A 14,124-nucleotide genomic window follows, 5' to 3' on the forward strand; every position below is an offset into this window, starting at 1 on the left:
GAGGCCTCCGTGTAACATTGCAAAACGTCCAAGATCTCCCTAACCTCAACGTTCGTTGCCTTAAAGAAAATGACAGCATCATCAGCAAAAAAATAAGTGGGAAATTTGTGTCGCACCAGGAACCACCCGCATCCCATGTAAAGACCCTCGCTTCTCCCTACTTCGAAGCACCACCGAGAAGCCCTCGACACAAATTAGGAACATAAATGGCGACATAGGATCTCCTTGTCGTAGCCCTCTCTTCGGCTGTATAAATCTAGTGGAAGAGCCATTAATAAGAACATTATAGGTCACCATAGTGATAAATGCCTCGATTATACTACAGAACTCATGAGGAAATCCCAATATTTTCATCATTTCCAATAAAAAATTCCATTTGACACGGTCGTAGGCTTTTGCCATATCTAGCTTCAATGCAACACAATCCTCATCCCCGTCATTTTGTTGATTCAGAGAACAGAGAATCTCATGCACAACCAGAATGTTATCTTGGATTTGTCAACCCGCCATAAAGGCCGATTGGTTTGTACTAACCAAATGTGGGAGCACCATCTTCATGCGATTAGTAAGTAGCTTAGCTATCACCTTATACACAACATTGCACAGAGAAATCAGGGATAGGAACTTTGGGAATAAGAACCAGATTTGTATGGTTTAATTTCCTTAGCAGGTTCCCCGAATCCCAAAACGCCTTTACCATATCCACAATATCGCGGCCAACCACATCCCAGAATTCATGATAAAAACTCCCCGTAAATCCATCCGGCCCAGGTGATTTATCAACCGAAATTTGGAACATGGTTTGTCGCACCTCTTTATTCGTAATCGGTTGCATCAGTCTTCGTGCATTCTCTGGTAAAATTTGCCTCCACACAATCCGTGATATCTTGAATTCTACTCAGTCTGCAGGAACTAAAAAGGTTCTAGAAATAATTCACAGCAATTCCATCCACTTTGCTCCGCTCAGTACACCAAGACCCCTGCTCATCCTCCAAACCCAAAATTTTGTTGCATCGACGCTGTTTCGCAGCTAGTGCATGAAAAAATTTAGTGTTCTTATCCCTCTCTTGAATCCATTGATTCCTAGACTTGAGCTTCCAATACCTTTCTTCCTTCCGAAGCAAAAATTTTAACTCCCTCTCCTTGCTTCGAACATCTTCACTTGCAAACCTAGCCGACTTATATGTGTCTCTTATATCCTTTTTCAGCCTCAATATAAGCCTTTGAATTCCGCCCATTAGATTTTCTCCAGCTTTGTAGCCCTCGACGAACCCACTTTAACTTCTCCACCACCCGAAAGGCTCGGGATCCCACAAAACCATGTCTCCAGTTTGTCTCCACAATGTCGTGGCAATCTTTCTCCCTATTCAACCGAGGATCTTATATAAATCGTCTCTTTCATTTTAAAGGAATAATGTCAGTATCCAACTGTTGGGATAAAACACGCCATTGATCCTTCATCTTCTTGTCATCAGTACTCGCATAGACCGCAAACAACATCCAATGCTTATTTTTGTTATAATCACAAATACCTACCTCAATGAAAAAATCCGAGTATTTAACAAGCATCACATGATCATAATATCTCCAGAAGATACACAAACCTCCCGCGACTCCCCTTGGTTCGACAACATGCATGAAATCCATCCCAAGCTGTTTCTTCAGAAAAACATAGCGATTACTTTGATTTTTCGTTTCCAGGAGAATCACTATGTCGGGGGTATGGAGCTTATTTTGCTTAATTAGATCGTCAATCGTCAAGTCACCCCCGATACCCTGACAGTTCTAGCAGATTATCTTCATGGAGACTTGGGAGACCCCTCACGGCTGGTCTCCTCCTCCTCAAAAAAAACAATCATTCTTGGTCGAATGCTTTTTGGTTCGCCACATTCCCCTGGTGTCGCATACTCCACTTCTTGAAACTGTCATTTTTTTCCTTTGTTTCCTTTCGTCATAGCTTCAATGATTGGTGCCAGCTCAAAAGGATCATCATCCATAACCCATTTTCCTTCAACCACATCTCCTTCCACCCCCTGCAAATCCTGACTCCCCACCGGGCCCTTTATGCCACCATCAGTGCCATCTTCAATTTACAGTTCAATATTCAAATTAATTCCCGTACCAGTTTCCTGCGACACACAAACCTCATCTGGGCAGTCGTCATTTTCAGTAATTTCTTTCTGGACAATGTGCTTTGCACCATCAGCAACCATTCCCCCTGGTTCAATTAGTCTTGCGTCGAAAGTAACCTCTCTAGCCCTTCTTGCTACCTCTTATTCCTTCATTTTGCAACGGATTTTTCCTGCAAAGGTATTATGCCCAATCCCTCTTGGTTTCGAGGAGCTTCACAGTTTACTTGGTGAAGAAGTCGTATCAAATACTTTGTCCTCCATCCTGGCTACATTTTCCTCCCCGTTAAGTAAACCCCGGTTTCCAGGCTGTGCCAAATCCCCTGTTCCTGAATCCATCGAGGAGCGAGTGCTTCTTTGGGTCCTGTCTCGGTCATCATTCCTCTTATCCCTCCATCTCCTTGCACTTTTTCTTCCTCCATTAGACCCTACTGAGACCTTGCTTCGTAAGCTAGATCCCAAAGGTTGTCCTCGAAGGTCGGTTTCTGCTTCCAGCCCACGGAGCGCTAGATTATCATCCAGGTCCCCCAAACCATCTCCTTCTGCTCTTCCAACATTCTGCAGATCTTTGCAAACACGGGTTGCATGTCCCAACATCCCACAAATGATGCAATATTTTGGTAAGAATTCATATTTAAAATCCACCCATACCGTACCCTCATCACGAAAATTCACGAAGGTCCCCCGCATTAGGGGTTCACGCACATTAAAATGAATTTTTACACGCAGAAATCTTCTAATACAATCTCGGCTTCCCGAAGTGTCCACCTTTCGGACATTGCCCATAAGACCTCCAATGGATTTCGCAACCGCCGCGGTCATGCTCAGCGGTGGGACATTGACATTGTGGGTCTGGACCCAAAGAATACCCACAGAGAGTGGTGCCTATCGATTCTGTCCACTCTCTATTCGATCAGCCACTAACACCATATCGTTCTTGAAGATCCAAGGCTGATCTGCCTCCATCACCCTTTGTAGATCTCGCTGCCCAACAAAACGTACCAAAAACCTACGTTCTCCAATATCTCAGACAGAAACACCCTCTTGCCCCCTTCAGAGCGACGAGAAGAAGTCGATAAATGCATCACCACACACTTCCCTGGATGTTAGTACTTCCGCAATCAGTGTATATTGAAAACCCAACAGAACTCCTTCACCAGCCTTTCTGTCGATTTTGATCCCCTCACGCTCCTTATCAGACAGCCTCAGTTTGGATCCAAACCTTGACACCAGCTTTTCTAGATCTTGCCGTTCGTCTTCCGTTGCCATGACAACATCTATTTTCCTTTTTCCCAGTATGTTCCCCTCACATCACCCACCGTACTCTCACAATGTACTCCTTGCGATTCCACGCAGATCTCCTCACCGCCGCGCTTGGTCAGAGGAAAGATCTTTCGCACCCTCCTAGATCTCTCAGGTACATTGAGGCCAGACCGACCCACTCACCTAGTCACACCTCCAGTCGACACTCGCCAATAACGTTAGGTCTCACCCGCCTAAGGCACTCTGATCACCGATTCCGGGGCATCTGGTAACCTCCTTTTGAGAAATGCTCATGCGCACCAATTCACGCATAATGTATGGTTGCCAGCTTGCATTCTAGAACTATGAGAGTGATTGAAAGAAACTGACTTAACCTTGTATTCATTCCCATCTACCTAGAACACTATAGGAATTAACAGAGGGACCATCCATTAAAAATGACTCCACAAAAGTTAGGAGGAGGTTTCTCTTCCCTCCTAATCTCTCTCCCTTTCCCTCTCTTCCTACTTGAACGATTACGGTTAAGCCATGTCAACATCTTATATTGATTTTTTATAGAGATAATAAGACAAAAAGCAATGTGTAAGAGGAGGGGAGGGACTATAGCTTTTTACTTCTGCTGTTGAAAGGTTAGAAATTAAAAAGACAGTCGATATACAATCATTTACTTTTGAATATGCATTTAATTCAGAGTTACTTATGGCATTCCATTGCGTACTTCTGCTACTCAGATGGGATATCAAAGCTGTAGAAAATCTTCCAGATTACATGAAGCTTTGTTTTCTAGCCCTTTATAACACAGTGAATAAGATGGTTCATGACACTCTAAAGAAGCAAGGAGAAAATGTCCTCCCTTATGTCACAAAAGTGGTATGTACATTACATTCATATATCATATATCAATATATATATATATGTGTGTGTGTGTATAATGCTACTTAGACATATAAAATTAACCACCTTATTGACACACAATCTAACTATTACTGTACTAGAGAATATGTACAAAGTAGTCCATTTTTTTCTTTCTACATTAGTAATATCATTTTGTTCTCCAATTAAATTATAACTTCAGTTTTCAATATTAATTAAGTGCAATCTTTTGAATTCTATATATCTCAGTGGGCTGATTTGTGCAAAGCATTTCTAAAGGAGACAACGTGGTGCTATAACAAGCACACATCCACATTTGAAGAATATATTGACAATGCATGGATATCAGTCTCAGGGGTGGTGTTCTTAGTTCATACATATTTTCTCCTCAACCCAAAAATCACAAAGCAAGCACTTGAATGCTTAGAGAATCACCACAGTCTCTTGCGTTGGCCATCTCTTATTTTCCGGCTTTCCAATGATTTGAGTACTTCGGCAATATGTACTTTTTTATTATTATTAAGGGGAGGGTTGAAATCCATTAATATTCTATATATTAATTTGTTTCCACACTGCAGGCAGAAGTGGAGAGAGGAGAAACTGCGAACTCAATCTCATGCGTGATGCGTGGCAGTCTGCATATTTCTGAGGAATCTACTCGTCAATATATAAGTAATTTGGTTGAAAATAGTTGGAAGAAGCTGAACAAAGATGGAGCTTCTGCTACTCCATTTACTAAGCAATTTGTAAAAGCAGCAAGAAACCTTGCTCGGATTTCCCAATGCATATACCAATATGGTGATGGGCATGGAGCTCCAGACACAAGAGCAAAGAATCGAATCCTATCAGTGATTATCGATCCCATTTAAAGACATAACACAGACATCTATACATGCTGGATGTTTATTAGCCACTAACACAGTGGAATTTATAATAGTTTCTTGTTTGATTTTTCAATATGTATTAGAATAAAATTTTTGTTTTTAATCTAAAAGTCATGTGATATTTAATATTTAAGCTTTCAATGCTCCAATATTTTTTGGTGTTAAATTCTTAAAAAAGCCATTTGACTGGTTTTACTAATATATACCAAAAAGTGTGATTGGACGATGTTAAATACATAAAATCCATTTACTGGTTATACAAATATATACAAAAGATGTGGGATTGGGTGGTACTGCATATCAATAAAATTTTGACAAACCATTAGCAAGATCACTAGATTAATATCCATTACCTAAGTTATAGGTCTCCTTGTATATAAGTAAGGTTAGGTTTATAAGTTAAGAAGTTAAGTGTCCAAAAAAGTTAAAAGAAGTTACGAGTATTCTTTTTTTTTTTTTTTTTTTTTTTTTCTTTTTAGAAGTTTAGAAGTTAAGTTCCAAAAAAAAATAAATGCGTTCAGAAACAAAACTTGAGTGCATACAAAACTACTCATTTTTTATTTGCAAACAAAGGCCCAAGTACTAAATGTTTTTTAGTGATTGGGCTTGGGGCCCGACAAACTAAAGAATAACACTGGTTTTTTTTATAGTTTAGTAAGGTTATGTTTAGAAGTTAAGAAGTTAAGTGGGAAGTTAACAGAAGTTACGAGTGTTTTTTTTTTTTTTTTTTTTTCCTTTCTCTCTCTTTAGAAGTTTATCAGTTAAGTTCCCAAAAAAAAAAAAAAATTGTTTTGAGAACCAAAACTTGAGTGTATACACAATTACTCGTTTTTTAGTGATTGGGCTTGGGGTCAGACAAACTAAAGAATAACAATGTGTTTTTTTTTTTTTTCTTTTTAACAAACGATATTGTCTAATACTAATTGGATGGGAGAGTGGATTAAGCCTTATACTAGGCTAGCCATAACAATGTGATTCAAATTTGCCTTTGGCAAAAACCGAACCTAAAACCTCTCACTTACAAGTGAAGAGGAATATCATTAGACTGTAGTACTAAATGACAGAATAACACCACTTTTGAGTGGTCAATATTGTCAAACAAGTAAAGCTTGTCCTAGAGATGAAGTCTGATAAAATTGGAACAATACAAAGAAGATTAGCATGGTTTCTACACAAAGATGACATGCATAAATGGAGAAATGAACCAAATTTATTTTGGTTCCTTCGTTCTTAATTTTGCCGATCTGCCCATTCTTTAAATTTCTTTTTATATGTTCATTCTCAATTTTCTTGACGCGCCCGTTCTTGATGGTGTCTTGATTATACTCGTACATTAATCTAATAAAGAGGTAACATTAATTAGATGCAACTAATCCAATGTCCTCAAAAGTTTTCATGGATGGTAATGGGATGAGGCCTTGCGTTCTTAAGCATAATCATTAAAAATTATTCCACGATTAATGGATCAGATATTTGCACCACCAAAGGATTATTAGCACAAGAAGTGAGCCATGCAAACTGGGGGTGGAGCTAACACTGCTTCTTCATTCACGAAGGAATAACTGGTATGGGCATGGAGGCCCGGATCTAAGAGTGAATAATCGAACCTCAGCTTCTTTCACAGATTCATAAATATTTTGTGCATTGTATTTAATTATCATGCATCAGCTTTTTGTGTTTGATTATTTTCTCTCCATTACCGCTTGTGTCAAATAATCTTACGAGAAATTTGTTGTCAAAACAATCTTACAATTTATTAAAGGGGTTTTTAAATAGAGCCTTAATAAAGATTCTTCTTAGATTTTAACCTGAATGATTTTCTAAATGTAATTTAAGTTTCTATTTCAAAAACTTACCATATTTAAGTACCACATGTATTATTTACAAACTTATCATAAATTCTCCACCCATTCGTAATTAAGGTATTTTCATTTTTTTTTAGGTCTAATCATATTAATAAATAAAATTTTCTTCAAAATTCAAATTCTTATAATTAAAAAAAACGAATTCAATATTCATGAGCACCGACAAATTTATATGAGCAAAATCAACATCAATACAAAAAAAAAAAAAAAAAAAAGGGGCGGAAATATTCATACATAAGCATATAAGTATCATAGTATTGCAACGTATCGATACAAATTTGTACATAAATTTCAGTATGAATGCTTAGTATGTAAATGGAATATTTAAATATATATATATAGGTACGTAATATACATATCCATATGTATGGTGAAATTTAAGCACAAGAAAGAATAGATGAAAACATATGACTTTCTTATTATGCTAACTTAATAATAAGTATCAGTAATATATTACATTTTAATTGTTTATAGGAATCAATAAATAACCTACATACAAAAAAAAAAACTCAATAATAAGTACAACCTAATTGATATTTGAAAATTCAATTGAATGTCAAAGACTAAAGTTAATTTCGTTAACTTGACAAGGTTTTAATCTGAAAGTGACCTTTGTTCAAGGATTATAATGAAAATTTTATTTTATTTTATTAAATAGACTGCTTGAAGAAAGTTGAGGTGTCACTATAAGATCAATTGACAATAAAGAGAATAGTCCAACTTCTTATAAGCCTATAAAAATCTCTCTTATTATTAATGCGAAATTTATTGTCAACATTGCTTCACGAAATCTAGTCAAGATGTGTTGCTTCCATGGAAAGGTATCCATGTACGTGCAATGAAATAATAACACTCAAAAAGTCAGTTTTCTTCATTGAAATTCCCATGTCCGTGTATTATAATTCTGGTTGATTTATAATTAAACCCAAGAAAAGTTGAAGGGCTTGGGAAGTAGTAGTAAAGTGGCGTTTAAGTAAAAGGCTTTTGTGGGATTTTGTCTCTTCGTTCACATGATATGTCATCTTGGTTTCATCAAGATTTGAGAGCTTGACCCGGACAACCTACCTATAACACCATTGACCACACAATTCATGTCCAACGTGAATAGTAATCCTGCATATTACGTTATGTAAATCTGATCAACTATTAGTTTTTAGTTTAGTGGTATTTTTTTCTCGTATTCAAAAGAATGTTACATGTTATGAAAGAAATTAAAGTTCGATCTATATCAATTTCATTATATGTTTGTGCGCAAAATTGTTTTACTTTTTTATACACACTCCACATGCGGCCACATTCAAGTCCAACAAGAGAACAATATTACTCGGCGTGCATGCAACCATCAAGTTTTACACATGGACTAATTTGCTCTACTTCCATAAAGGAAAATTTGAGGTTCCACTCGACAGTCAAATGACAATGGGTGAAGTAGTCTAACTCTTATAAGTCCATATAAATATTACTTAAACTTTCCGATGAGGGACAACTCTCCGCATTCTCATAATTTCGAATCACCTCTCTCTCGTTAAACAATAAACCACAAGATATAACTAAGTCAAGTAGCTTATATTAAATCTTAAATTGTAACAATATTATAATTCAAGAGATTATAACTCGTTAAGCATTTACTCATCCACTTTAAGTCTCAAATTGAATCCCTTCTTCTCCTGATACAATTATATAGAAAAAAATGTCCGATATCAAAACTTCATAAAATATGATGTACCAAAATTTTATCCTTTATCAAATTTGATGTGCATTCTATCCTTCATCAAATATGACGTGCCCCTTTATTAGTTCATAAAAAGCACAGAAATGCATGGTTTTGAACCATACTTCTGACTGCTGGGGTCATCAACCCAAAAGAATTATAGAAGTGAGCAGCTGGTCAAGTTGTTACCAAGGCATCATTTTCCTCACAGATCACGTTAATAAATATATATTGTATTTTGTAAAATACTGAACTACATTGTAGTTATAATTTCTTAATCAAAATCTCATGGAATTGAGGGTTTGGCAATTGGTTAATTAGGTGAAGACTGTTGAGGAATCTAAGGGGAACATAACTGTTCATGTCAACAGCCAACAGGTGTCTTTCTTGGCATATACAAGACTTGCGGTATATAAGTGGACCACGTGGTAAAATTTGTATACTTAATACTTCTATCGTTTTTAGGGCAAGTCAATAGCAACTACACTCGACTTTTGATATATCTTACTCTTGATTAACTTTTGTTCTTTGTTTTATTAGTTGACATATAATTGAAGCCATATGACAAAGAAAATTAGTCTTCTACAATCTTTAGAACACATTAACGATGACGATGATGAACAACGGTAGTGATAATGGTGGTGACATCGATACGTTAATTAGGCAAAGAGGGGCTATTTCACTAACAGAAACTTTCAGATGTCGTCATCTCTCTGAGTCCACGGCCCTAGGGAACTCATCGCTCACGTGATGATATAATATATTTCTGGTGAAAAAAATTTAAGTCAGGCTGCCTGATCACGTGGCATGTCCGACCACTTAATATCGACATGTTATCGATTATTGAGATGTTCATATCGTCGACATCTCGATTACATAGTATGTCATGTCTATATATTTTTCTGTAAAAAAACTATTGGAAAGTAACTAATAATGTGTTATTATCTCTCCTCTCCCAGGTGGTATGAACAAACTGCCCTAGTTCATCTGCAAAATCCGGTAACTCAAAACAGAAAAGTATGTCATAAATGATGATCAGCTTTCACTTACCCTCATATGTTCATGCAGAAGATATGGTTGCCAGCTTGCATTCCAGAAGCGTGAGGGTGACTGGAAGAAAATGACTTAACCTTGCATTTAGTCCCATCTACCCAGAGCACTATAGGAAAGTAGCAGAGGGACCATCAATAAAAAAGAAATGAATCAACAGAAGTTCTCTTTATGTAACTGTACAACCAAAGATGTTACAATCTCTCTAACTGAAACAACTTTAGTTATGCAGCAAAGAAAGAAAAATCTGCTAAAAACATGTAAAAATAAGAAGAAAAACAATTTCCTTGAGCTATATACAAATATGGGATAATGCTTAAAACTAATGGAATGAAATGCAAAACTGGTCTCATGAACAAAGTTTGGGCAAAGATCTTGTATGGCTGTGGCTTGATGCCTTCGATTTTGTAAACTTTGCCATTTGAGATTGCATTTTCTTGCAAACTTTCTCCAATTCCATGACCCTGCATTGCATGCCTTGCAAATGTGCTCTGAACTTCTCGTTGTCAGTTGAGAGATCGAGTTTTCCGGCGTAAAGCACATGTTGTTCTTTGGCATCATCTTTCCTTAGTCCCCAATTTTTTGCCTCAGTAGTGGCGCTATAAGGGGAGGTGGCATAGGAATTAAAGTTGTTGGTTGTTTGGAGTAACTTTTTGAGCTTGGATTGCTGAGAGACAAGAGCTTGGACTGCAGATTTTGATGGAAATTTTGTGTTCTTTGAAAGGTGTATACAAGTCTCTGCCGAGAGCTTCTCATAGTTCAGCACACAACATATTTTCATCTTTTTGTCTTCGGACAATCCTGCGTGCACCTATGACAAAGCAGATAAAAAACAAGTTCAAAATATGCTCAATGATGTTAGTTTTCTCCAAATGTGCTATGTGAATTATTGGATCATAAGTAATCGAAACAAAAGTTACAAGAACAAAGATTTCCTTGAGACGAATCCAATACCTGTATATACATGTCTATGGCATGGTAGAGCTCATCATAGGAGTCTCTTGCCGAATCCGGCAGGGCGATAGCTAAAGCCAGAAACTTTGAAGGCTTCAAACAAGGATCTGGGGCTACTTCTGCTATATACAAATCAACCAAGCCAGAAACTTTCCTTAATCGCATTGGAGACGCTTGACAGGTTCCTCCGTCACGCAGAAATGATTTCAAGAACCTTAGAACAAGATTGACATCATACAAGTAATTGATTCCTTGTGGGGATGGAACAAGCAAATTGTCCAATGTTGCTTTATCGAGTTGTGAACCAATCATATTCTCCAACTTATTCCTGATACTTCTGTTTAAGTTAAAATTCAGTGAAACATGTAGAATCCCGAATAAGCTCTTGCAAGAAACACAGCTCTGATCAAGCATATACAGCATCTCAATGACCGTTTCAGCAATGGTGCGCTTGGTATCAGATTTGACCGTGTAAAACTTCGATTTCTGGTAATAAAAGAGGAACCTACTAATGATAACATGATCGAGTTTTCGCGAAACCATGGCCTTGACAAGCATTTCAAGCAAATCTGGACCTAAAACTAGAAGATCCTCGAACCACCAGGGTGCGCAAGAGAAGCTAGCTTTCAAACTCTCAGTGCTTCTAGTATCACATGAAAACCGAATACCAGAGCTATCGGGGGATGAAGTCGAAGGACAAGGACTTGCTTCGCTTGTCAAAGGCAATCTCGCAATGAGGGTATCCAAGCATTTCTCAACTAGACTCAAAGAATTCACAACCGGAAGCAAATCCTGGCACTGCTTCAAAGCCGTCAAAAGCTCAGACCATGACCAATACCTGATATCTTGAAATGATTTCTCCGCTTTTTCTAACAAATTATGTTTTCTGGCTACAGAATTGTTCATTTCCATGAACTGCGCAGCGCAGTAAAGGAGGGAAATGTTGGAAGGAGTTATGTAAATGCTGCCATTGTTGTAACAGAACCTTGAAATCAGCTCAAAACTCTCCGCTCCTCCCGGAAAGTCATGGAATACCACTTTAAGATTTCTTGAGGAGGCTTTTGATTTTCCAAGTAATTTGCTCAATTTGCCAGAGTAGGAGGCAAGAATTCTCTGCAAAAATGGTCAGAAAAACCAGAATTAACACCATTTGCTGAAAGCCATTAAAAAGTAAGTAAAAACAAGAACAGTAAATTACTGAGAAAAATGTTACGCAAGATCTTCGGCTTCTTAACAAGCAAGTAAACAAGAAACTCAATAAACACAAAACCCCAGAACAAATTCAAGAACGCAGAAAACCCACCAAAAGAATGAAGACATTGAATTGGAAAAGAAACAAAATACAATAAAATGTGGGAATCTACATTCTACACCAGAAGGTACCAAAGAAAGCAAAGAGGTCGTTATATGCAATAAATTGTGGTGACGTTGAGAGCTAGGTCTGCCAATCACCCCCCATCTCAAAAGAAGTGAACATTTGAGCCCCCCATAACAGCAGCAATAAATGAGAGAGAATGAAGAAAATGAAAAAGGTATGCAACTTGTTTAATAAAAAGACAGAACCAGAAGAAGAAAAAGCCAAGGCAGCCATGAGTTCATGACTCACATCAATGCAATATAGGTGTTTGAATTAAATGGTGGGGGGAAAAGGATGAATCTTTGCAATCCATCAGCCATGGTGGATAAATGGAAAGTTACCCAGGTAAAGTTCATCAGCAAAACTTCACAATTCAAGACAAAATGTTATCAAATAATTACATTTGGACAAAAGAAAAAGATGGGATTTTCCCATTAAAAAAGGGAATATCCATGCAATTCAGCAGGCATGATGGATAAAATGGAGAGTAATCCAGATAAAAAAAATATGGAACTTTTCTGTAAAAAAATGGAGTTGAAACAATTTGCCAAGCACAGAATTATTACCTTGTCCACCATGAAAGACTCTTCCCCATTGACTTCAACTTCAAGTTCACAATGAACTTCCATAACAAACTGAATAAAAAGGTTAAAAACAAAAACCCACTCCAAATCAAGAGTTATTTTTTGGGACTTGCAATCAGAAGAGCAAAAGAAGTAATCTTTTTAAGGGTGCAGCAGAGACAGAGGCAGAGAGGTGAGGAGGCCAAATGGGGAGGAGGGAGGAGGAGGAGGACGAAGGGGACACAAATCCATATTCTTAATGGGGAAGAAGACAAAGGGAACGAGTCTGGGACTTTAGTGACCGCAAAAAAAAAAAAATTGGATGCTATTGGTTCAGGCAGAAGCAATGTGGTGGTTCTCAACTGGGATTTTTAGAGAAGAGAGAGCGGTTGAAGCGTGTGTTACTATCAGTATACCACTAGCCTAATTCTGACATTTCCAGAGAAAGTGCATCTATAAGCTTAGGAAATTTATTTATTTATTTATTAGGTGAAAGTATATGCTATTAGTGGATAATTATTAATGCTGGAATTGGGATTATTCTTTTGGGGTTTGTGGGGAGGACTAGACCATTAGGTTTTGGAAGTGAACCTTTGTGTTGCTGGCTGCTGCTTTCCCTCCCTCCCTTTGGTTTTTATTCCACGTTGATAGCTGCAAGTCTCTCTGTAGATGTGCAGTGCAATGCACCTATTACTTCTCTCCCCTATCCACTACTTTATTAATTGGGTTAAACTTCCCTTTCTAGCAAGGATTTGTTATTTGTACATGGGGACCATGTCTAATTATTTATTTTGTTTTGGTGGGATGCTATTTGGACATTTGTTAGTAGGGGTGGGTTCGGAGGACTCCACTTATATGTAGTGGGTCTTGTCGAATAAAACGTGTATATCTAAATGCTCAAACTCGACTCAAATGAATTTTTAAGCTCGGCCTAATTCGTTTGTGAACAAAGCTCAAGCTTCTTGGATGGCTTTGTTAAGTTTAATTGTGAAACAAATTCGATTTTTAGTTTGAATCGTCGTACATTTTTTAGATTTTAACTACACTAATATAAGTTTTATGACTCTTTTATTTTTAAATATAAGATCCAAAAGTTTAATTTTTATAAACCAAACTTTAATGAACAAACTAAGCTTGAACCAAACCTGAGTTGACTCATAAAATTATATAAGTTGCTCACAAGCTTTATGAGTCAAATGAGATAAACTACACAAACTCTTTGCCATACAACCTTTTAGTTTCCTAATTCTCATAAGGGAGATGCTAAATTGTGTACCCAAAATGTCCACATCTCAAAATTTTTCCTCCAATATGTTCTCCCACTTTATTTGACACATTTGTATGCACACTATGTCACCGTATCAAAATCACCAAGGAAAAAACACAAAGGAAAAATCACACCAATATGGAAACTTCAATTTCATCTCATTACATTACGAAATTACCAACTTTTTTTGCAGTAATCTTTCACCAAC

The 14,124-nt window shown here is 37.2% G+C and overlaps 1 protein-coding gene and 1 non-coding gene across 2 annotated transcripts; one reads left to right on the forward strand and one right to left on the reverse strand.

Annotated features, from left to right (window-relative positions):
- The first annotated feature begins 6,257 nt into the window (after window positions 1-6,257).
- LOC125475042 lies at window positions 6,258-6,363 on the forward strand. Its single transcript, XR_007256376.1, has one exon. It is a non-coding gene; the product is annotated as a U6 spliceosomal RNA (small nuclear RNA).
- Window positions 6,364-9,928: 3,565 nt separating this feature from the next.
- Window positions 9,929-13,280, reverse strand: LOC103933474 (BTB/POZ domain-containing protein At3g22104-like). The gene is made up of 3 exons (XM_048579131.1): window positions 12,653-13,280; window positions 10,730-11,842; window positions 9,929-10,586 (listed from the first exon to the last, which is right to left on the reverse strand). The coding sequence occupies exons 1-3, from the start codon at window positions 12,713-12,715 to the stop codon at window positions 10,125-10,127; spliced, it is 1,638 nt and encodes a 545-aa protein (XP_048435088.1). The 5' UTR covers window positions 12,716-13,280; the 3' UTR covers window positions 9,929-10,124.
- Window positions 13,281-14,124: the final 844 nt, after the last annotated feature.

Source organism: the organism of the source record quoted next, unplaced genomic scaffold (genome assembly GCF_019419815.1).
Source record: "Pyrus x bretschneideri cultivar Hongxiangsu unplaced genomic scaffold, Pyrus_bretschneideri_v1 Contig13, whole genome shotgun sequence".
Lineage (NCBI taxonomy): Eukaryota > Viridiplantae > Streptophyta > Magnoliopsida > Rosales > Rosaceae > Pyrus > Pyrus x bretschneideri.

Bases quoted from the DNA above. Each gene is read 5' to 3' on its own strand.
- LOC103933474 (XM_048579131.1), bottom strand. From the start codon at position 12,715: ATGGAAGTTCATTGTGAACTTGAAGTTGAAGTCAATGGGGAAGAGTCT. The intron at 11,843-12,652 runs GTAATAATTCTG...CCATTTTTGCAG, and splicing joins AGTCTTTCATGGTGGACAAG to AGAATTCTTGCCTCCTACTC. The intron at 10,587-10,729 runs GTATTGGATTCG...GCTTTGTCATAG, and splicing joins CCATAGACATGTATATACAG to GTGCACGCAGGATTGTCCGA.